The sequence below is a fragment of the Hyla sarda genome, chromosome 4 (assembly GCF_029499605.1).
Source record: "Hyla sarda isolate aHylSar1 chromosome 4, aHylSar1.hap1, whole genome shotgun sequence".
Taxonomy (NCBI): domain Eukaryota; kingdom Metazoa; phylum Chordata; class Amphibia; order Anura; family Hylidae; genus Hyla; species Hyla sarda.
In genome coordinates, this window is record NC_079192.1 from 30,715,484 (window position 1) to 30,740,562 (window position 25,079).

The 25,079-nt window shown below is 47.7% G+C and overlaps 1 protein-coding gene across 4 annotated transcripts in view; it reads right to left on the reverse strand.

Moving 5' to 3' along the window:
* Positions 1–717: 717 nt before the first annotated feature.
* FBXW9 (F-box and WD repeat domain containing 9) overlaps positions 718–25,079 on the reverse strand; it is a 34,386-nt gene continuing 10,024 nt past the window's right edge. For all 4 annotated transcript variants that reach the window (XM_056570332.1, XM_056570333.1, XM_056570335.1 and 1 more), the window contains exons 5-11: positions 18,613–18,725; positions 7,443–7,534; positions 6,222–6,370; positions 4,663–4,776; positions 4,133–4,222; positions 3,716–3,781; positions 718–1,160 (exon numbers count right to left, since the gene is read on the reverse strand). In XM_056570332.1, coding sequence (XP_056426307.1) covers positions 1,086–1,160; positions 3,716–3,781; positions 4,133–4,222; positions 4,663–4,776; positions 6,222–6,370; positions 7,443–7,534; positions 18,613–18,725 — 699 coding nt within the window. In that variant the 3' untranslated portion in view covers positions 718–1,085. The remainder of the gene's footprint in view (positions 1,161–3,715; positions 3,782–4,132; positions 4,223–4,662; positions 4,777–6,221; positions 6,371–7,442; positions 7,535–18,612; positions 18,726–25,079) is intronic.

Here is a 25,079-nt window from a genome sequence, read left to right on the forward strand (position 1 = left end):
TCAAACCAGGGGACGCTCTATTATAGGCAGTCCTTACCCCAGGAGGAGAGACAGTGCTCTATCCACTCTCTATAATCAGTGTTTCTCAACCAGGGTACCTCCAGCTGTTTCAAAACTACAATTCCCAGCATGCCCGGACAGCCGTTGGCTGTCCGAGCATGCTGGGAGTTGTAATTTTGCAACATCTGGAGGCACCCTGGTTGGGAAATACTGCTCTATATCTTACTACGTGTTCGTACTCAGAAGAGGATGCTAAAGGGGGCGTCTCTCTCTGCGTCTACTCTTTGGGGAGAACCAGATAGAGGCAGATGCAGCAACCAGTTATCCGTCTCCGCCTGAATGGCCGCTGGAAAGGGCCTTGCCTAGTACGGACCCAACGTGACCACTGCTGCTACGGCGCGCCGCAACAGTCACATTGTATTGACGGAGAGCGGGAGGCAGTCCTGCAGCTATCACAACAGCTGGGACTTGTAGTTCTGTAACAGTTGGTCTTACAGTAGCCATCTTCTTGGGTTTCCAAAGAGACTCCAGAATGGTTCCATCTTCTCTTTTCTTGGGTGGGTAGAGCTTGGGCAGGACTCCCTACTCCATAGGCCAGTGTTTCCCCAGCAGGGTGCCTCCAACTGTTGCAAAACTACAACTCCCAGCATGCCCAGACAGCCTTTGGCTGTCCGGGCATGCTGGGAGTTGTAGTTTTGCAACAGCTGGAGGCACCCTGCTTGGGAAACACTGTCATAGAAGTAGCCCAAAGGTCGTGAAAAGAGGGTGTAGAACAAATCGGCACCAAGACACCCCCCTGTCTTTATTGGGATGTATGTGATGGCATGACCCACTACTTAAGGGGGGAATTATTTTAACAATTCCAAGAGACAACATCTCCTTGATTTACTTTGCTGCTTTATCTAAGGTTCATGCAGGAAAACCCAAGAGAGAAAAAAAAAACCTATAGAAGGAGAAGCACCAGAGACACCAGCCTTGCACCATGGACACATTTAATGGTTTCGATGCTGGTCATTTCATGTTATTCAATATTTTTGTTTCTGTTACAAGGCAGAGTAGTGACATATGTAAAGTGCTGATGAGTCTTACTCAGGAAATCTCCATATCTCCACCGCCTGTCCACCGGAGGCTGCAGCCACTGTTCGCCCAGCTACACTGACCTGAGTGAAATAGAAAGATGGAAAAAATATGAAAAGTGGCTGCCGGATGGACAAGAAATGGATCTACGAGAGAGGATGATGCTACTAAAATGGCTACTAGAAATACATTTATTAATATACAAATCCATAAACCATCATCTATCCGGAGAAGTCAGGGTCTGACTGCTGGGTCCCCCGACAAGCCTTAAAGGGGTACTCCGCTGCTCAGCGTTTGGAACAAACTGTTCCGAACGCTGCAGCCGGGAGATTGTGATGTCATAGCCCTGCCCCCTCATGATGTCACGACCCGTCCCCTCAATGCAAGTCTATGGGAGGGGGCGTGACGGCTGTCACGCCCCCTCCCATAGACTTGCATTGAGGGGGCGGGGTTGTGAAATCATGAGAGGGCGGGGCGTTAAATCATGAGGGGGCGGGGCTATGGCATCACGAGCGCCCGGCACTGGCTCCAGCGTTCCGAACAGTTTATGCCAAATGCTGAGCAGCGGATTACCCCTTTAAAGGAGTACTCCGGGATACCACAGCGGATAAGTGTCAGATCTGCTGTACGCGGCCCCGGCTCTCCTCCTGAATGGGGCATGTTCGACCACCGTATGAAGCGGCAGCCTAAAAATCCCCTCAATGCAGCTCTACAGGAAAGCCGGAGTGCTGCACTCGGCAATCTCCAGCTTTCCCATAGAGCTGCATTGAGGAGTCGTGTAGGCTGCCGCTTCATACGGTGATCGAACATGCCCCATTCAGAAGGAGAGTCGGGGCCCCGTACAGCAGATCTGACGCTTACCCACTGTGGTATCCCGGAGTACTCCTTTAAAGGGGTAATCCGCTGCTCAGCGTTTGGAAAAAACAGTTTTGAACGCTGGAGCCGGTGGCGGGAGCTTGTGACGCCATAGTCCCGCCCCCTCATGATGTCACGGGGCATGAAATCATGAGAGGCGGGGCTATGGCATCACAAGCTCCCGACACCGGCTCCAGCTTTCAGAACAGTTTGTTCCAAACGCTGAGCAGCGGATTACCCCTTTAAAGGAGTACTCCGGGATACCACAGCGGATAAGTGTCAGATCTGCTGTACGGGGCCCCGGCTCTCCTCCTGGGGCATGTTCGACCACCGTATGAAGCGGCAGCCTACACGCCCCCTCAATGCAGCTCTATAGGAGTGCGCTGCACTCGGCAATCTCCGGCTTTCCCATAGAGCTGCATTGAAGAGGCGTGTGGGCATGTTAGTGCAGTGATCACCGCGCTCCATTTAGGAGGAGAGCAGGGGCTCTGTAGGGGAGATCACAGGGGGGCCCAGTGGTCGGACCCTCCGCGATCTGACACTTATCCCCTATATGTTTTTGTGTCACGGAGTACCGCTTTAAAATAAGGAAACAGCAGCAAGAGTAAATTACTGTGGCTCATTCAGTTTTTCCCTGCACAGCAGTGCAGACACCACTGAATAGCTGTCAGGGTGTAAAAGCAAACTGTACTTTCTCTGGCTATGATGGGGGTTTATCAAACTTATAAAATCACCTTTTTATTCCCCAGCTAAGTGTCAAGGAGGCGGAGCCTAGCTGTTCAAGTGTCACAGCATGCTACACCTCCCGGACCATCCTTTACTGACACACAGGGCTTTGTAGGTCAATCAAGCAGGGGCAGGGTGGTTAGGGAGACCAAGAAAGAGTGCCAGTAAAATGCACTTGAGCAGCTCAGCTCCACCTCCTTGACACTTGGCTGAGAAAAAAGAAGGCAATTTTATAACTTTGGCAAACTTCAATCATCTCATCTCCAGGGAAGGTACAGTTTGCTTTTATATCCTTACAGCTATCCTACTATGTCTGCAGCTCTTAGCCGCAAATACAGCTGACAGCTTCCCTTTAAAGGGGTACTCCATTGGAAAACATTTTTTTTAAATCAACTGGTGCCAGAAAGTTAAACAGATTTGTAAATTACTTTTATTAAAAAATCTTAATCCTTCCAGCATTTATCAGCTGCTGTTATGATCCACAGGAAGTTGTTTTCTTTTTGAATTTCCTTTCTGCCTGACCACAGTGCTCTCTGCGGACACCTCTGTCCATATTAGGAACTGTCCAGAGCAGGAGAGGTTTTCTATGGGGATTTGCTCCTACTCTGTACAGTTCCTAAAATGCACAGAGGTGTCAGCAGAGAGCACTGTGGTCAGGCAGAAAGGAAATTCAAAAAGAAAAGAACTTCATGTGGATCATAACAGCAGCTGATAAATACTGGAAGGATTAAGATTTTTTAATAGAAGTAATTTACAAATCTGTTTAACTTTCTGGCACAATCTGTTTTTCCAGTGGAGTACCCCTTTAACTCTGCCCAGGGCGTGGTTAAGTAGAGAAGAAAAAATTCTATACTTACCCCTTCCCCACCTCGCTCCCGCTATCTCTTGCTCAGCCAATCAGTGGCCACAGCAGTGTCCCACCTCAGCCACTCATTGGCAGAGCATAAAGTGCAGCGTGGCGAGGAAATTCAGGAATTTCCTGACCTGCAGTTGTCCAAACGTTATTATGAAATCCTAGTCTTACAACCCCCCGATCCTCACAAGATGACCTTCTTACCCCGTTGACTACAGTGTTGTGCGTGTGTGTGCTGAGCGTCCTAGGCGGATCAGTAGGAATGTGAACCTGGAAACAGAAAACAGCATTAGGATTCATTAGTCTGTAGTAGAAACATGAGATTTAAGGTTCTGTTCACATCATGTTTAAAACCAACATTGCGGTATATGTCAGAAAAATCTCCCAACATATACCCGCAGTAGAAGATGGTGATGTATCCTATAATGCACAAAAACCACAAAAAACATCCTACTGACATATACTGGACCGACAAAGGCCACCTAAACACTATTTTTGGTGGACAGAGCCTTATAGATATGATAACAGTATATGCTGGGAGCTTTTTATGGTCTATATGCCATACATAGGCTCCAAACGTGATGTGCACACAACTTTATACAGAACATATGGAACACTTACCTTCATGGTTTTATCTGTGGATGTGGTGTAGAGGGCACCTGCCGAATGCCAGATACCAGTCACTTGGGATGCATGTCCTACATCAAAACACTGAACAGATGGGAGGGTCAGAGAGGGGATTGGGAAGGAAAGGATAGAAAATGGCAGAATGAGGAAAGGGGAAATGAATGGTAGGTATGGAAGAGAAAAAGAAGGGAAAATGGAGGAGAGAAGGAGAGAAGACACAGGTAGGAAGAAAGAGAATGGTCCAGTAATGAAAAGAAAATACATAATCCTATAGATCACCCTACTATATATACATACAAACAGGGATACCGTGAGCCAATGCTGCACTACACAGCACATTATTAGTGTAAGCTGTATACAGTGGCCAGGTTATATTACCCTCCAGCCCAGCTGTACTCATAATCTGGCCACCAAGTCAATATTTAGGTATTATTAGCATACTAATAATATGGCAGGGCCAGATCTACAACACTGCATGCAGATGGCACTACTGTCTACTGACAGAACACCGTCATTTCTAGTACCCGCAGCTGCTGGAATGTCCCTCCGTGGCTCCCGTATACGTAGATAAGGCCTTGGTTGTCTCCAGCCCATAGCTGTGGAGCTTCATAGGACATGCAGAAGAGGTAGTTTTCCAGCTGGGGAAGGAAGAAAGGAAAATAAATTCAGCATGATCACTGGCATCTGCCCATTCTCATCAAGGTCATAGCTATAGAAATCATTACTGTACAACAGTCTGCCAAGCACAGGACCAGGACTATGAAAAATGATCAAATAAGTCATCCAGGAAACCAACCCCCGGCACCATAAACCGTTCTAGACCATCATTTTCTAATGAACAGAGACAGCAGACAAAAAAAAAACATGTAAGGCCGGGTTCACACCACTTTTTGCACTACAGTTCCCTTATCAGGTTTTTGATAAAAAAAACGGATTCCTCAAAACCTGACTTAGGCTGCGTTCACATCTCGTTTTTGCAATATGGTTCCCGTATCCGGTTTCAGTGCAAAAAACGTATGGAACCGTATTGCAAACTGTATGTATAGACATGTCATAGAAAACCATATGCCAAAAGTAGCATCCGGTTGTATACGTTTTGGATCGTTTACGGTTTTATTAGTTTTTTTCTACCACGGTTTCATGTCCGGGTGAAAAACCAGATAAAACCCGTATAGGTTTTTTAAAAAAATGGTGGTCCATGGGAACTGTACTGAACCGTATGTGTGTACGGTTCCATCCGGTTTGCACAATACAGTTTTGCAGTTTGCACATGCGCAGTACACACCAAAAGTTCTTCCTACAAATAGAACAAGAAGAACTTTATTTAATTAAGGACAAACATAAAACCGTAGCCGTTTTTTATTTTTATTTTTTTTAACTTATTAAACCGTATGCAACCGGACGTCCGTTTTCAAACCGTATACGGTTTAAAACCATACAGAAGTATATACCGTTGTATATGGTTTGGTTTTGAGACATACGTTTTTTTACAAAAATCTGATACGGGCACTGTATTGCAAAAATGAGATGTGAATGCAGCCTAAATTGTATTAAAACATGTGTACAAATTTTTATCTGTATACAGTTGGAAACCGTATACGATTGGAAAAATGATGTCCGGTTGCATCCGTTTTTTAAGAAAAAAAACCATATACGTTTTTAACTTTTCATTCCATTATGAATAAAGTTTCACTTGTTTGATTGAAATTCTAAGGAAAAAACTGTGCAAAGTCAAAAACCGTATGGTGTAAACCGTATGGAACCGTACGCACATACGGTTCTGTACGGTTCCCATTGACTCCCATGTTGAAATAAATTTATACGTTTCAAAACGGTTTTTCACCTGGACCAAAAACCGTGGTAAGCTACGGTTTTGGGTATGGGGAAAAAAACTGAAAAAACAGTACAGGATGCAAAACGGACACAACCTGATGCATTGTTTGGCATACGGTTTACAATACGGTTACGTACGATTTTCAAATTGAAAACGTATACGGGAACTGTATTGCAAAAACCTGGTGTGAGCCCAGACTAACATGAGGGCGCTGGGGTTTGCATGTATTTTATAGAACCATATTCCAACCTGTATTCTCTGTAAAACTGCATTAACCCTGCGGTCGAACACAACCAAGGTCCTGTCCTCGCTTCCAGATACGATGTGACGGTCGTCAGCCACAAGGCATAAGACTGGACTGGAATGTATCTTGCGGGACTTTATCAAAGGTGTAGAAGCTGAAAACAGAATTAGTAAAAGTGTTACTGTACCTTTAAATGGTACTACAAACTTGAACCTACTATATAATGCTAGTACTTTTAATGAGATGCTGTGGTATTGCTGAATAAAGGGGTACTCCGACCCTAGACATCGTCAAAGGATAGGGGATAAGATGTCTTATTGCGGGGAGTCCTGCCGCTGGGGACCCCCGCGATCTGCACCCGGCGTTCGTTTAAAGCCTTAAATGCAGCACAAAAGGGTTGTGAAGTCACGGGCGTGCCCCGCTTGTGATGTCACGGCCACGCCCCCTCAATGCAAGTCTATGTGAGGGGGCGTGGCAGCTGTCACGACCCCTCCTATAGACTTGCATTGAAGGGGCATGGCTGTGGCGTTACGAGCGGGACGTGACCATAACGCAGTGTTCTCCAAGCAGAGTGCCTCCAGCTGTTGCAAAACTACAACTCCCAGCATGCCCGGACAGCCAACGGCTGTCTGGGCATGCTGGGAGTTGTAGTTTTGCAACAGCTGGAGGCACCCTGGTTGGGAAACAATGCCGTAACATCACAAGCCTGGATGTCTGTTGTGCCGCAGCTGAGATTGCGGGGGTCCCCAGTGGCGGGACCCACGCGATCAGACATTTGGATAGGGGATAAGAAGACTAGGGGCGGAGTACCCCTTTAAGGAACATAGTAGTGGTGGAATGTGGTACTACAAATAATAGGCTACAAGATACCATACTGTATACTACAGATACACCCAGGGGCAGGTGAAGTCAAGCGGTGGTAGGGTCAGGCGGTGCCCACCTGCTGTCAGAGTGGGGGCGGCACAGAGGTGACAAGAATGATGGTTATGCTGGCTGGGTAATTAAAGGAGTGGTACCGTCCACTGCCGGCTGCCAGGGTTACAGATGGGCACATAGAGTTAAACCCCTTTCCAAGCAACCACGTACATTTACGACATGCGAGGGAGGGAGTATGACGCGTGCTCAGAAGCCAGGCCTGCATTATATACCCAGCGGGTGCCAGCTGCTATCTGCAGCCGACATTAGCCATGCCGCAACTAATAACATCTCACATAACATAGTCTCACCTCTTGGATCATACACACTCACTCTCTTGTCGTAGGATCCCGCTACCAAGATGTCCGGTAGATAGGCCAGGCAAAGGATTGCAGCTCGCCCCCTGCAGAGAGATTAGGGTAAAATCTAATAATTCTAATGGTAAAGTTTAATTGTGACTCATGGACATAATGTACTAAACATAAAGCTATCATTACTCCACTTGCTGAAGCACTGTATGCAGCATATTGTTCCCTATGATCAGCAATCTCAGGCTGGGGTCATTGGGGGACATGTATCAAAGATTTTACCCCTGTTTTGTGTTGGCAAAATTTTGTGCAAGCTGTTTTTTTTGCGTCTTTTTTTGCGTACATTCTGGTCGAGCATTTCCTCCAGATGTGTAGATTTCGGTGTACCTTGGAGTGATATACAGTGGTCCCTCAACATATGATGGTAATCCGTTCCACGCGGACCATCGTTTGTGTAAACCATCGTATGTTGAGGGATCCGTGCAATGTAAAGTATAGGAAAGTAGTCTACAACCTGCGGACCTCCAGATGTTGCAAAACTACAACACCCAGCATGCCCGGACAGCCAACGGCTGTCCGGGTATGCTGGGAGTTGCAGTTTTGCAACATCTGGAGGTCCGCAGGTTGAAAACCACTGTTAGAGGAAGTTGTACTCACCTGTCCCCGCCGCTCCGGACCGTCACCACTCGTCACCGCTGCCCGGTATGTCACTGTCCATCGCTGTCGCAGCGTCCCCGACGCTCCGACAAGGCCTTTGCTTCCCCAGCATCCGCGCTCTCCGTCGCCGCCATCACGTCGCTACGCACACCGCTCCTATTGGATAACGGGACGGCGTGCACAGCGACATGATGACGTCAATGGAGAGCGCCGACGATGCAGGGATCCCGAAGAGGACGCGCCGGAGCCCCGAGGACAGGTAAGTGATCGTCAGCGGACCACACGGGGCACCGTAAACGGCTATCCGGTGGTAGCTGAAGCAGTCTGCGCTGCCGGATAGCCGTTTATGCCATGGCCCCGACATACAAAAGCATTGTATGTTGATGCTGCCTCTGAGCGGCCATCGTATGGCGAAATGATTGTATGTCGGGGCCATCGTAGGTCGTAGGTCTAAATCATCGATTCTATTTTTCAAAGAGTGGAGGTATGAGGAGATTACTATATTTGCCCGCAATTTATGAAACACATTGCACTTGGTTGATACATTTAGCACTTCTGCGCATAATTTAGAATTCGGCAAAAGGGGTAAACTGCTTGTACCATACACAAATAGTGATACATGTCCCCCAGTGTGAATGTAGTAAGAAGTATTCACTGGAGAACAAATGAGGAGAGGTCACCTAAGTCCTGAGTAAAGGGTATGAATACTTATGTCACTGCAAGATTATAGTTTTTTTTTTTTTACTTTTTTAATAAATTAGCAAAGATTTGTAACAATCTGCTCTCATCATGGGGTATTGAGGGAAGAATAATGGGGGAACTGGAATTATTTCTTATTTCAGCACGATGAGCAACATAACAAAGTGTGAAAAAAGTAAAAGGGTCTAAAGACTTTACAAATTAATTGTGTTAATGAGTCTATATGAATGTATAATATTATAAAGAGGGCGGCAACTAACAACTATTTTATTGATTTTATTCACAAGTTTGTCAATTGAATAATCAATTAATCGGATAAAAAAAAAAAAAAAAAAAAAAAAACAAGATTAGGGGACCGCATCGTGAAGAGTTAACAACAGGGGAAAAGAAAGGAGACAGCACCTTAACCCCTTAAGGACCAAGGACGTACCGGTACGTCCTTGGTCCTGCTCTTCTGATATAACGCGGGGTTACACAGTAACCCCGCGTCATATCATGGCGGGCCCGGCATCATAGTGAAGCCGGGACCCGCCTCTAATAGCGCGCAGCGCCGATCGCGGCGCCGCGCGCTATTAACCCTTTAGCCGCGCGCTCAAAGCTGAGCCGCGCGGCTAAAAGTGAAAGTGAAAGTTCCCGGCTAGCTCAGTCGGGCTGTTCGGGATAGCCGCGGCTAATCGCGGCATCCCGAACAGCTGACAGGACAGCGGGAGGGCCCCTTCCTGCCTCCTCGCTGTCCGATCGCCGAATGACTGCTCAGTGCCTGAGATCCAGGCATGAGCAGTCATGCGGCAGAATCGCTGATCACTGGTTTCTTATGAGAAACCAGTGATCAACATAGAAGATCAGTGTGTGCAGTGTTATAGGTCCCTATGGGACCTATAACACTGCACAAAAAAAGTGAAAAAAAAAAGTGAATAAAGATCATTTAACTCCTCCCCTATTAAAAGTTTGAATCACCCCCCTTTTCCAATAAAAAAAAAAACACAGTGTAAATAAAAATTAAAATAAACATATGTGGTATCACCGCGTGCGGAAATGTCCGAATTATAAAAATATATCATTAATTAAACCGCTCGGTCAATGGCGTGCGCGCAAAAAAATTCCAAAGTCCAAAATAGTGAATTTTTGGTCACTTTTTATATCATTTAAAAATGAATAAAAAGTGATCAATAAGTCCTATCAATGCAAAAATGGTACCGTTAAAAACTTCAGATCACGGCGCAAAAAATGAGCCCTCATACCGCCCCATACACAGAAAAATAAAAAAGTTATAGGGGTCAGAAGATGACAATTTTAAACGTATTAATTTTCTTGCATGTAGTTATGATTTTTTCCAGAAGTCCGACAAAATCAAACCTATATAAGTAGGGTATCATTTTAATCGTATGGACCTACAGAATACATATCAGGTGTCATTTTTACCGAAAAATGTACTACGTAGAAACGGAAGCCCCCAAAAGTTACAAAACAGCGTTTTTTTTTCAATTTTGTCGCACAATGATTTTTTTTCCCGCTTCACCATAGATTTTTGGGCAAAATGACTGACGTCATTACAAAGTAGAATTGGTGGCGCAAAAAATAAGCCATCATATGGATTTTTAGGTGTAAATTTGAAAAAGTTATGATTTTTTAAAGGCAAGGAGCAAAAAACGAAAATGCAAAAACGGAAAAACCTCCGGTCCTTAAGGGGTTAAACAGAGGGTTACTAAAAAAAGGGAAAAATAAAAAAAAAACATAAATGAATAAATAATATATTTATATATATATATATATATATATATATAGATATAGATATATAGATATAGAAAAAATAAATAAATAAATATATATAAGAAAAAAAAATATATATATATATATTTTCTTTATTTGTATTCATAAATATATATATATATATATATATATTTGTGCTCGGGGCCACAAATAGCGAGCCTACCTACTTAATACTAACTCAACTATGGCTAGGCAGTCTGAACTGTGCCATATACTGCCGCGTAAGGGTACACCTTGTAAAATAAGAGGGCATACCTTAGAAGAAGTAAAAGAAAAGAAGGGAGGGCAGGGTGGGACAACGCGAGAGCCGCGGCGCACTGAACACAGGGAGCCGCGGCTTTTAAGCGCAAGTACCGCCCCTCCCACAAACACAGGTTAAGTTACTCAGTCAATTAACCTTCGCACTTGTGCTCGGGGCCACAAATAGCGAGCCTACCTACTTAATACTAACTCAACTATGGCTAGGCAGTCTGAACTGTGCCATATACTGCCGCGTAAGGGTACACCTTGTAAAATAAGAGGGCAAAACTCACACCAAACAGGCAACTCAGAAATCAAAACAAGCTTTATTAGTAATTACAACACAAGCGATTCAAAAGCACACTGCATCTCCAATTTCGGGTTTGGAACATAACGTATGTACGCACTGGACTTCCAGCGACCTAACTTCCTGATAACATGAGCAGGAACACCATGACGAGAGGCAGACGCGGCTGCCCCTATGCGTAGAGAATGACCGGATATGACCGAAGCATCATGGCCTAAGGACTTAACTAAAACACGTAAATAACGAACAAAAACTGAGGAAGTAAGGGCAATGTTATTAAACAACAACAAAGGACATTCTGGACTGTCATGAACACGAAGAGCAAGTAACGAGTTAAAGACCAGGACCGGACACCATTTGTGAGAGGTTTTAAAATATTTGACGTGCACCTTCTGACCGGGAAGTGATGTCTTAGTGTCGTTCAGAACGAGAGTGAAATGATCCATGGCTCGCTGCAATTGCCCCAACTTGAGAAATGGAGTGGTACTAGTTCTACTCGTGAACTCGCCCGGCCTCAGAAAGCCATAGAAACCTAAGAAGAGGGCTGCTTTTAGCGTTAAACTATTACCTAAACCAAACGGGGAGTGATCCAGGGCATCTGCCAGCTCCCTAAACAGTGACCCCGAGATGGGCTGCCGGCCTGGCGGCTTTGGTACTCTACTTTTGGCAACCCCCTTAAGGGCAGCCTTAACTGCATGCATGGTAAACAATGATGCCCGATCCGGGAACTTCAAAGTAACAAAGTGTTGTATGCCTGCTAAATAAATCTTTATGGTGTTATATGCTAGCCGTAAGGAGGAGTGGCAAAACCCTATAAAGGCTAAAATAAAAGATACTGAAAGGACATCGTTATGCGGGTGAGACTGACAGAACTTAGTAAACAGATTAAAGGCCGTACGGTAAACTTTCTGAGTGTTACGGGAAAGTGAACTATTAATCAAGTCCTGACCTACAGACAAATAGGCATTTAATTCAAAACCAAATCGTGGAACGCTGGAACCATGCATCCTGATGGATCGGCCTCTGGCATTACCTGGAAGAAAAGTGCAAAATTGAGCCTAGACAGTGCATCAGCAGCCATGTTCCTAACACCATCTATATGAGCACTAGAGAAGTGAAAATTGTGTAACAAAGATAACCATACCAGTTTACGCATCAAAGACATGACCTGTGGGGACGAGGATCTACCTTTAAGCAGAATATACACCGTAGCTTCATTATCAGAAACAAACAGTACTGACTTCCTAAACCATAGGTGACCCCACACACTGGCAGCTGCAACTATAGGGTACAACTCAAACAATGCTGAGGACCTGCTAAAACCCGGAGACTGAAATACCTCAATTGGCCAAGCACTGGCCAACCAATGATTCTCCCAAATGGCTGCAAAACCCACTGAGGAGGAAGCATCGGAAAAAACTAAAGGAGAAGCATTATCGATACCAGGGGTGAAAAAGGATACCCCATTCCAGTTAGTCAAAAATGTATGCCACATAGCAAAAATCGGCAATCGCTTGTTTATCAAATATGACTACGTCGCTTTGGCCAGGCACAGAATTCATAGCGTCTAACAACCTGGAAACAAAACTCCTACCCTGTGGAATTACACGCATGGCAAAGTTCAGCATGCCGAGAATGGATTGCAGCTGTACCTTGGTCACCCGGGGTGAATTGACAAGATCATGCATGGCCTGTCTAATACGTGAGAGCTTGTCGAGCGGTAATCGGGCTTCCATGACCTGTGTGTCTAGAACAATACCTAAGAAAGTCAGTGACTTGCAAGGGCCCTCAACTTTTTTGTCTGACACCGGAACCGCCAGTTGCTGGAATACTGCTAACGAGGTTGTCAAGTCCCTGGGGCACACGTTACCTGGCTCAATAAACAAAAAATCGTCCAAGTAGTGGATGACATGGGAACAGTCAAACCTGTTTTCCAGGAGCCAGTGTAGGGATTGCGCAAATTTATCAAATAACCAAGGACTACTCCTGGAACCAAAAGTTAACTTAACAGCAAAATAATACTTGTCGCGCCATTTAATACCGTGCCACTTCCATAGCTGAGGCATAATAGGCAGGAGCTTAAAGGCATCGGAAATATCGATCTTAGACAGCCACGTGTTACCGCCCATGCTCAGTATGACCGCTATTGCCTCATCTATGGAAGCATATTTCAGAGAGAACTCTTCAGCGGGAATAAGAGAGTTTAAACTAGGTGTGTGTGCAGAGTAAGGGGCGGACAAATCATAAATTAAACGAAGTTTATTACTGAATTTCCCAGCCACCAACCCCAATGGACTAACTCTCCAAACGTCAAAGGGGGGCTCATCAAACGGACCAATAACAAAACCCTTGTCTATTTCAGCTTGTATCAGGGTATCAACAGCCCTAGGGTCCCTTAGAGCAGAACGTAAATTGTCACACTCATACGTAGCAGAGGGTAAAGTAATGAAACCTGTGTGGAAACCTGACCGGAATCCATTAATCAAAAACTGAACAAAACACCTATCTGGATGATCAGCAAGAAAATGTTCTAAACACAACACGTCTATCACTGCTAGTCATGCTTTCGACTTCTGTGGACAACTGGCCTTAGGATGGGCCCTGAAACAGAATGCACAGACATGTAAAAGTCTACACTGGTTATAATTGCAAGACCCAAAATTGAAATTATTGCAAATTTGAGATTTACCAAGATACTTGATGGGCCTACCTAACTTGTCAATCAAGCCCGAGTGTTTCTGATTCCTAGGCTGAAATGTGGGTGAAGACGTGCCGGGATTTACCTCGGATGAGGAATTAACAGTATTGCACCATTCAGTGGTATGGGCGATGGACTGACACCGAGAGCAAACGGGGGCTTTAAGACCTGCAAAATGATTGCAGAAAATCTCGGTGTCAACCAACGCCCAATTAACTGTATAGTTGTACTGCACTAGAGCTGCCGCCGCCTTAGCTGAAAATGACTTATGATAATCATAAAACGTGAACCCACCATATTTATGAGCTAACTCTGTGACTTTGAACAGATACATGTCAAGCTCTTCACGTCTTTCTGGCTTGACTGAGCATAAAACGTCACGATAAATGGCGAACGCCATACTGAATTCAGCTAATGTAAGCTTGCGACTTAACCTTACATCTTTTGCTTTCAGAATGACCGACACCTCACCGCAAGCAATAGTCTTGTTCTCGGAAACATCATGAGACGCAATAAGCAAGGAAGCGAGATTAACATCCTTACCATCAAGAATGTCCTTCTTCAGATTAGTCGGGATAAAATGAGCTGGCGCGACATTTGGCACGAGCATATTAAGTCCAACCGGTAACACTGAAGCCTGCGGGGTAGCCGAAACCTGAGGGGGAACGGAAGTGTGTGGAATGGCCGAAGTCAAACCCACCACTGGGGCCGGAGCGGGAGCCTCCGAACTCTTACATTCCAAGGTATCAACTCTAGAGCACAGCGAGTTAATTAACGTATGCAACTGCAAGATGGACGTATTGAGTGTCTGCATGGACACTTCTTCACTGCTAGGGCCTGCTTGATCGCAGGGTCCCGAGTGCTCAGAGACCAATAAACGATAAAGTTCCGCCTTGCGGGCAGTAGCCGGGAACGGGATGCCTTTGCGGACGAGTTCAGCCGTCAGTTTAGGAATGGTCCAGTTACGAAGAGATGGGATGCTACCCAGATCCGATGTTCTAGCGACATTGTCCAGAACAGAAGCTGCATCTTCAATGTCTGATGCGTGAGACATTTCTGAAATTAGATATACCACAATCAAATCCTGACCCAAGGGACAACCAAAAAAAAAAAAAAATAAAAAAAAAAAAAAAAACGAAATACACCTGTCAGAGCAAGACTAACCCAGAAATCAAAACCACTGCCACCACAGAATCGGACTAGAAAGTGAAGAGTACCGAGTGGTGACTAGACACATGCTAACAGCGTGACACGTAAAGTTACTCGTGACTAACGAACCCCTTGGCCCAAAGACGTGATGAGCAGGGGATAAAGAGCACACCCAAGGACGTGATGGGTAACGAACTAAGACATGAATACCTGGACTTCCGGAAGCCTAAAACAGACCGCACCTTGACAACTGGGTTATGACGGTCAATCTCGACACGAACAGGCGCTGGAACAACGTAGAAGCTGAAACGAGGCGAGACCACCAGGATGAACACTGCGAGCCAAAAGGAGAACCGTATGAAGAGAATGTTTACCATAACTAACCCAAAAAAAAAAAAATGGACTGCACATAACTGTACCGAGGGTGGTAAGCCAACACGAAGTTCACGACAGCAGACGTTTAAGCCACAAGAGCGTGTGTGGACAACTGCTGAATAAACACACAGGCATATAACTTAACAACACATAGGCTAAGGCAGATCCACACGAGGACCCAAAGACGAGTTGAGTCGGTGGAAAGGCTGGAATAACGTAGAAGCTGAAGCGAGGCGAGACCACCAGAATGAACACTGCGAGTTAAAGGAGAACCGTATGAAGAGAATGTTTACTGTAACTAACCCAAAAAAATGGACTGCACGTACCTGTACTGAGGGTGATAAGCAAACACGAAGTTCACGACAGCAGACGTATAAGCCACAAGAGCGTGCGTGGACAACTGCTGAATAAAACACACCGGCATATAACTTAACAACACACAGGGTAGGGCAGATCCACACGAGGACCCAAAGACGAGTTGAGTCGGTGGAAAGGACATGAACCGAGCCCCAAAGGGCGAGTTGGGGGAAGAGAAAAGAACCTGCATAAACGTAAATATTTTTTTTTTTTTTTTTAAATTAACACCTATATACATATATGCAAAATTCCAAATATACCCTTTCATCTCTTTTACCTAAAAACGACCGGGCCAAGGACAGCGAAGTAGCGTAAAGATGAACTTTGAGCCTACAGCCACACAGCATTACTGAGCTAGTAAGACAATAGTCTAATGAAGGAGGTAGAACGTGAAAACAAGAACAAGGGCAAGGGTAAACCCACCACATAACTAAACAGGTACAGGTGTGGATCAACACCTACAAGGCGCTTAGTGAGGCTATGACGAAGGATTTAGCTAGTAACATGACAAAAACACTTAACCAGGTAAAAGAGTAACCATAGGAGCACAGGAACAACAGAACAGCAGCGCACATTGAAGACCATGCTACAAGCCAGGCAAACTAATTTAGGAACAACCGCCTTATTCACTACCACAACAAGTTAGAGTAAAACGGTACCAAACAACGAGCAAAGTAAATAACTACGACTAGCAATAAATATCATGAAGCAATAAATACCATGAAGACAGCGGCGAAACAGCGGAAGGCAAATTGACCATGTGAGAACAGAATTATAGTACCAGACAATAGCGGAGCATATAATGGTAGTGTATCAGCAGCGTATGCAACAGACTCATGAGTTAAAACATGACTAATACGGACCAATGTATGCGGCCGAAGTGTAGATACGAGAAGCAATAGTGTAAAACACATGGAATATGAAACAGATTAGGTATATGAGAAGCAACTGCGGAACAAACGCGTCAACCAGTGAAATAAACAGCAGGGACATTTGTGACACATTAATGAAGCGTGACCAGTAGACAACGAGTACTGACACTAAGACTAACACCTGGAACTACAAGACTATAATACCTACAGTATATAAACAAGCACCCAACATGCAGAGCTGAGCCGCAGGAACAGCTGTGACACATTAAAGAAGCGTCCTGACCAGTAGACAACATGTACTGACACTAAGACTAACACCTGGAACTACAAGACTATAATACCTACAGTATGCAAACAAGCACCCAGCATGCAGATCTGAGCCGCAGGAGGTGTGTAACGAACTGGCTGCCGGCTGAGACTGGTGACCGAATAAGAAAGCCGGCATGCGTAAGGCAGCGGAACGGGACGGGAGAATACCGCGGAGCTCCGAAGGACATATGCTCTGCAAGGTAACTCCCGCTGTCACCTCCCCCAGCCAGCACCAAACATCTGAAAAGAAACCCCCCGACATGCGCCGGGAGCGCACAACGTAGCTCAGCAGCCCGCTACGGCTGCTGAACAACAACACCAACATGCTAAAGGCAGGGCACGGGGGACTCATACGAGACACGTGCCCCCCGGACTCCTGCAGTCACTCTCCGGACCTTAACTAACCTGAAATGACGTGCGCACAGGAACGAACACGAGGCTGGAGAGACTCCCCACGGCGTCTGACGTCACGGACTCCAAACAACGCGAGAGCCGCGGCGCACTGAACACAGGGAGCCGCGGCTTTTAAGCGCAAGTACCGCCCCTCCCACAAACACAGGTTAAGTGACTCAGTCAATTAACCTTCGCACATATATATATATATAGCTGCAACTAATGATTATTATCATAATCGATTAGTTGTTTCAGCCCTAGCTCTTACCCTCTGTTTACCTGCTTAACAACAGGGGGAAAAGAGAGGGGACAAAACCTCATACAGAGGGTTATTAAAAAAAGAAAAAAAAGAAAAAACACACATAAATGATTTTATATATATGAAAAAAATGATACATGTTTTTTCCTTTTTATTTATTTTTAGTCATAAATATATATATCTGCAACTAATGATTATCATAATCAATGTATATATATATATATATATATATATATAAAGAAAACAAAAACAGCAGCACTCCGTTTAAGATGAATTAGTGCACGGCTTTATTCATGAGGATTAGCTATGTTTCGGCTGTCTCCCACAGCCATTATGAAGTGTGAGACAGCCGAAACGTAGCCATGCACTGATTCATCTTAAGCGGAGTGCTGCTGTTTTTTGTTTTCTCGCTTCAGCGGAGCCCCTGACCAGGACTCTGCAGCCTGCACCCGGACATGTACAATAAGAGTGCTGCTTTCCTTTGGACATATATATATAATGCACACACCAGCAAACCGTCTAAAGTATATTGTGTATGGCAGATGTTGGGGCAGTCACATATCAGCAGACCGGGCACTCACAAAATGATGAGATCAGTTAACAAAGGCCGAAACGCATCCTTCGAGTCGCAACACCATTTCTTTATGTGTGAATAAACACCAAAGGTGATTTAGCATAATTTGGTGAGTGCCGGGATTTCTTTACCTACCTTGCTGACTACTTATTCGTAGGCACCACACCACTGTGACGAGTGCCGGCTCCCCGCTACCTCTACATATCAGCAGACCCACCGAGCTGAGTATGCAGGTGTAAGGAGGGGTGGGTCAGCAGACAAAGCTGCCTAATGTATATAACCATAAAGCGTTGGAGCGCCATTTGAGACTCCATTCGAGAGTTTTAAAAAAATGAGCTGCACAACGGACACTGGCTTTAATGGGATCTATCTGGTTTTCCGTCTTGTGTCCATCGTTTTGCAGGACTTGAGAGGAGAAAAAAAAAACCAATTCTTGCAGTATTTTTGTATCGGCTCATGTCCCGCGGTATTAATAGACTCAGCCTTATATGTAAGAGAGAAGAGAGTATATTACCGAATATCCTGCACCATCTGACCTTCTGCTCCGATATCCCAGATCTTCATGGTGCTGTCCCAGGACCCCGAGCACACACGATTCTCACAGGCAGCAAGTGACCAGGCCCAGCCCTATGAGGAAAGTCACATAACAGCTAATGTAACTTTATGCATAGCAGCAAAATAATAAGTAACTATGGGGCCCGCAGAAATGTATATCAGAGTTTCGCAACCAGGGTACCACCAGCTGTTGCAAAACTGTTTTGCAACAGCTGGCAGCATTTTGGTTGGGAAAAGGAGATTTTTTAACACTTACCGTAAAATCTCTTTCTCGAAGGATCCATTGGGGGACACAGACCGTGGGTGTATCTTGCTGTCTCTAGGAGGTGTGACACTATGGTAATAAAAAAAGTCGGCTCCTCCCAGCAGGATATACCCGACTTCAGGCTCTGAGGTAATCAGTTTAAGTTCTAGAGCAATAGGAGGAGACCAATAGGTCAAGGAAAAAATCCCAAAACTGTCCGAGAACCAGAAGAAAAAACATAACTGAACACACCCTCAGACAGAGAACCAAAGGAAAAATCCCAAAAAAGGGCGGGAGCTGTGTCCCCCAATGGATCCTTCGAGAAAGAGATTTTACGGTAAGTGTTAAAAAATCTCCTTTTCTCTATCGGCTCCATTGGGGGACACAGACCGTGGGATGTACCAAAGCCGTCCCTTGGGTGTGCAGATAAGTAATCAGGCAGACGGCCGATCCACTGTTGCCTGCAACACTTTACGCCCCAGCCGATGCGAAAGTATGAACTCGGTAAAACCTCGAGAAAGTGTGCAAAGACGACCAGGTAGCCGCCTGCAAATCTGCGAGGCCGAGGCTCTATTCTGGAGAGCCCAGGATGCCCCAACAGAACGAGTGGAATGAGCCACAACCTTGAAAGGAGGAATCTTCCCCTTACAGTGATAGGCTTCCGAAATGGCAGACCGAATCCATCTAGAAATGGTGGCCTTGGAAGCAGGTTGTCCCTTGCGACGACCTTCCGTAAGGACAAAAAAGGAACCACACTGACGAAATGAAGAGAGATGGAAGGATAAGCCCGAACAGCCCGGACTACATCCAGCTTGTGTAGTAAGTGCTCCTTAGGATGAGAGGGAGCAGGACAAAAGGACGGGAGGACAATGTCTTCATTGAGATGAAAGGCCGAGACCCCCTTGGGCAAAAAGGAAGGAACTGGCCGGAAACGACCTTGTCCTGATGGATCACCAGAAACGGAGAATGGCAGGAAAGAGCTGCCAATTCAGACACCCTCCGGATGGAGGTGATAGCAACAAGAAACGCCACTTTTCAAGAAAGGAGGCGGAGAGACACCTCTCTAAGGGGCTCCAAGGGTGCACCCTGGAGGGCACGCAGAACCAATTTCAAGTCCCAAAGGGGAGAGGAGGACCGATAAGGAGGAACAGCGTGCGCTACTCCTTGAAGGAAGGTCCGGACATGAGAATTAGAAGCCAGAGGCCGCTGGAAAAGAATAGCAAGGCCGAAACCTGACCTTTAAGGGAACTGAGAGACAACCCCAGTTCCAACCCCGACTGCAAAAAGGAGAGAAGACGGGAAACCGAGAAGGTTACCGGAGAGAAGCCCTGAGCCGCACACCAACGAAGATAAGACCGCCAAGAAACGGTGGTAAATTCTTGCGGAGGAGGGCTTACGAGCCTTGAGCAAGGTGTGAATGACTGGGAAGAAAACCCGCGGCCCTCAGAACCACGGTCTCAACCGCCACGCCGTTGAATGCAGCGACTGCAGCGGGTGGCAAAGAGGACCCTGAGCGAGTAGGTCCGGACGGAGCGTAAGGCGCAGGGGAGTGTCGTCCAGGAGCCGGACTACGTCGGCGTACCACGACCTTCGGGGCCAATCTGGAGCTACCAGAATGGCGGGGACGTCCTCTGCTTTGATCTTCCTCAGCACCCTGGGAAGGAGCGGAAGAGGAGGGAACAAATATGGTAGGGCGAACCCCGCCCAAGTTCACGGCAGATCCTGAGGGTCCCGGGACTTGGACATCAACGGAGGGATCAAGCGATTGAGCCGGAACGCGAAGAGGTCCACGTCCGGAATACCCCAGAGGTCGCAGAGCTACACGAAGACCTCCGGATGAAGGGACCACTCGCTGGGGTTGGGTGAGGACCGACTGAGGAAGTCCGCTTCCCAGTGGAGCACTCCCGGAATGTGAATCGCGGAGATGGCCGGAACCTTGTTCCCCGTCCAAGTGAGAATCTTGGTCACCTCGGCCATGGTTGCCGAGCTGCGAGAGCCGTCCTGTCGATTTATGTACGCCACAGAAGTGGCGTTATCTGACAGAATGCGGACAGGACGGGACTGAAGACGGAACTCCCAAAGAATAAGAAAAGAAGAATCGCCCGCAATTCCAATATGTTTATCGGAAGAAGGGTCTCCAGGGGAGACCAGAGTCCCTGAACCGTCCTATCCCGGAACACGCCGCCCCAGCCCGACAGGCAGGCATCCGTTGTAACCACCTGCCAGAGAAGGGGAAGAAACGACCGCCTTTGGAGGATAAAGGGGGAGCGGAGCCCCCAGAGAAAAGACTGACGGACCCTGCGAGGAGAACAATCTGACGATCGAAGGATAGAGGAGACCTGTCCCATCGAGAGAGATTCGCCAGATGAAGAGGGTGGTAATGAAACTGGGCAAAGGGTACGGCCTCCATAGTTGCCACCATCCGACCCAGGACCTCCATTACAAGTACGGATGGAGACTGATACCTGGGACCGAAGGGAGCGGACCCCCGACCGGAGAGCCAGACGTCTGTCCCGAAAGACCAATTCGGGCAGAGGCCGTGAAGAATCGAAGTCCCGGAAAGGTTAGAGACTGGGTAGGACGGAGGACTGACTTGTCCCGGTTGATCATCCACCCAAAGCGAGTCAGAGTGTGGAGAGTGACGTCCAGATTCTCCAGAGTCTGGGCTCCGGTTGGAGCCTGATGAGAAGGTCGTCAGGTAGGTGTCCCCGATATTCCCCTTGACCGTAACAGGCCCATCACTGGTGCCAGTATCTTGTAAAGACCCAAGGCGCTGAGGCTAGACCAAGGGGGAGGGCTACAAATTGAACGTACCCTTCTGGAAACGCAAAGCGGAGGTACCGATGATGGCCCGGAAATAACGACACATGGAGGTAGGCATCCTTGATGTCCACCGATGGAAGGAACTCTCCTTGTTCCAGGGACGCCATTACCGAACGGAGAGATTCCATTCTGAAAAGGCGGATGGGAAAGAGACGGTTGAGACGCTTGAGATCCAGAATCGGCGCACAGAACCGACCCTTTGGGGACCACAAAAAGATTTGAAAGGAACCCCGAAAAACGTTCCCCTGGAGGAACGGGGCCGAAAACCCCTGGAGAAGCAGGGATTGGAGAGCCGCAGAGGAGGAGACCGGGGGGCCCGGAAACGTAAAAAGCAATCCCCCAGAAGGGAGGCGAATTCGATCCGGTAACCGTTGGACACCACGTCCCTGACCCAAGAGTCCTGAATATATGGGATACAGATGACTCGGAAAAACAAGAGACGGCCTCTCACCCGAAAAGAATCAGCGGGTGGGGGCCTCACTGCATGCAGAAGTGGGTTTGCGATTGTCCGATATGGGGGGAAAACGGCTGGACCGGTTGGAGTCCTACTTCCAAGACGGGTGTGCCCGGAACGAGGGAGCCTTCTTGTCCCCCGAGGGCGCCTGTCCGGACCCTTTACTGGGGCCAGAGGTCCGAAAGAACCGAAGGAAAAACACTTCCTTTGGGAAGGAGGGCGAGCCTTATTTTGAGGTAACAAGGAACTCTTACCTTCCGATGCCTCAGAGATAATCTCATCAAGGCTTTTGTCAAAAAAGACGGCCACCCGTAAAGGGAAGCTCAGTGAGAGGCCTTCCGGAAGCGGCATCCGCATACCAAGCCTTAAGCCAGAGATCGGCGGAGAGCCGCTAGGTGACCCACAGCAAAGGCAGAACAACGGGCTGCCTGCATGGAAAATGCGCACAGAAAATCCCCAACTTTAGCGCTTGGAGAGCCAGATTAGGAAGATCCTCTGGGGGAGAATCCTGCTAAGATATCCTGATGGGGATTTTGGCACCACTCCGACAGGGCCTTGGACACCCATGTCGAGGCGAAGATGGAAAGAAGAGAAGAGCCAGTTGCTTCTGAAGCGAACTTCGCTAAGATTCTACCTTCTTGTCCGTGGAACCCTTGAAGGCGGCGGCATCTGCCAGAGGCAGTGTAGTCGCCTTAGAGATCCGGGAGATTGGTGGGTCCACAGAGGGAGGAGAAACCACCTAAGCGACAAATACTTGTCAAAAGGATAACGTAGTCGCCTTCTTGAATTGTCTTGATTCCCGGGAACCTCTTGTCTGAATGTCTCCCTGCGGATACCAGAATGTCGTCAAAGTCAGCGTGAGAGCTGAACTATTGAGGTGCTGGCTTAGCACGATGAAAGGATACTCCTGGATTGACATCCGAAGATCCTGGGTCCTCCAAGTGAAAGGTGTCTCTTATGGCTGTAACCAATGAGTTCACCGTTGCAATAGAGTCCGAGCGGTCCTCTGAGTCAGATGCCGGCTCGGAAGCATCGTCCGCCAGTTCACCAGGGGAATGAATGAGCAGAGGTAGCCCTGGAAGTGGGTGACCCAGACTGGGTACGCAGCTCTGGCGTGGCAGAGCGGAAACCCGAGAACGTCCTCTGGAGGAGCGACGTTTGTGTCTGGATGACAGAGGGGGGGGGGGGGGGGGGGCGGGCTCCGCGAGGGGAACGCTCTCGTCTATCTGAAGACTCAGTGCAGACGAGGCACCCCTAGCACTCTTGTGAGAGCGTGAAGTTCCAGGAGACGAGAAGCGGCCCTCCCAGGGGTCCTGCAAGAGAAGACCCCTTAAAGGCGGACACCACTTCCCGTGAGACCTCAGCCACCGAACGGGAGAATTGGGTCAAGTCAGCCATATACCGGGTCAGGGAAGAAACCCAGGCTGGAGGAGCAGCTGAACCCACCGGGACCAGGGGGGCACCAGGGAGCACCCGGGGGTCTGGGGGAGCAGTGGAGCAGACAGGGCAAGAGGTCTAGGCAGAGCCAGACATTTTAGTATCACAGAGCTACAGATATAATAAGGCACTGAAATTCCAGGTTTCTGCGTAGAGGGAGAATATCCCTAGAGAGGAGACCTGTCCCATGAACTTTCTCCCCTAGACTGCGTCCCCTGTTAGCTGCAGAGAAAACCCGCTCCCTGCAGTCAGAGATAACTGAACAGGTCAGCCAATAGGAAGGGAGGGGCGTGACAGAAGCAAGGCACACGGTAACAGGCCCCTTCACATAGAAAAATCGCGCCCACTGCGCTGATTGGACGCTGCTTCGCGCCCCTGAGAGCTCCAGCCCAGTGGCGGAGCTACAGACGGCCAAAGAAGAACCGTCATGGCGCCTGCTCCTTGTCCCGAGCGCCATGTCTAGTCCGCATAGCGCTCGGGGGAATAGGGCGGGAGGCTTAAACGCCGGCAGAGACGGCCGGCAAGAGTGAAAGTAAGCCGGCGCTGAAGCGCCCGGCTCGTAGCAGCACCGCGGCTGTCAGCCGCGAGCGAATAAGGCGCTGAGGGAAAACGAAAGTAAGCCGGCGCTGAAGCGCCCGGCTCGTAGCAGCACCGCGGCTGTCAGCCGCGAATAAGGCGCTGAGGGAAAACGAAAGTAAGCCGGCGCTGAGAGCGCCCGGCCCGAAACAGCGCAGCGGCTGACAGACGCATATAAGGCGCTGGGGTAGTAGAACCAAGCACCCACACACACACACAACATAGTAAAGTGCCCCAAAACACATGCCCTACATATATTCCCCCTTAGGTGCCACTGTTCCCCCAATAAAAAATGCAGCCCCTTTATAAACCAGCCCCATAAACTGAAGGTGGGCCAAAAACAGGGGGTCTCCAGAGGTTGCGAGCTCTGTACCTATGGAGAAAAAGGGGGGGGGGGGGAAAGTACTTACCTCAGTCAGAAGAACTTACCTAATGAAGTCTTCAGTGAAGTCTTCAGTCAGCTTTAGTTAACTGCATCACGCCTGGCTGCTATGCGTGAGCGAGGCGAGCAGGGAAATAGGGGGACCCGGACCCGTGAGGTACCAACCCAGGCGCTGACCGTTGGCGAGGGGGGGTTAACAGCGCATATACGCAATGTCTGTGCCCCCTCACTCGCAATGGGGAAACAGGGAACCGCAGTCCCTGAGTCCCCACCTGAAAACAGAAAAGAAAAGGAATAAAAAAACTAACACGTCCCTAACTAGGAAAACAAATAATCAGAAGACCTGGTCTGGAGCAACCCAGACCACGTCCACCTCCTCAGACACTAAGCTTAAACTGACTACCTCAGAGCCTGAAGGCGGGTGTATCCTGCTGGGAGGAGCCGACTTTATTTATTACCATAGTGTCACACCTCCTAGAGACAGCAGCATACACCCACTGTCTGTCCCCC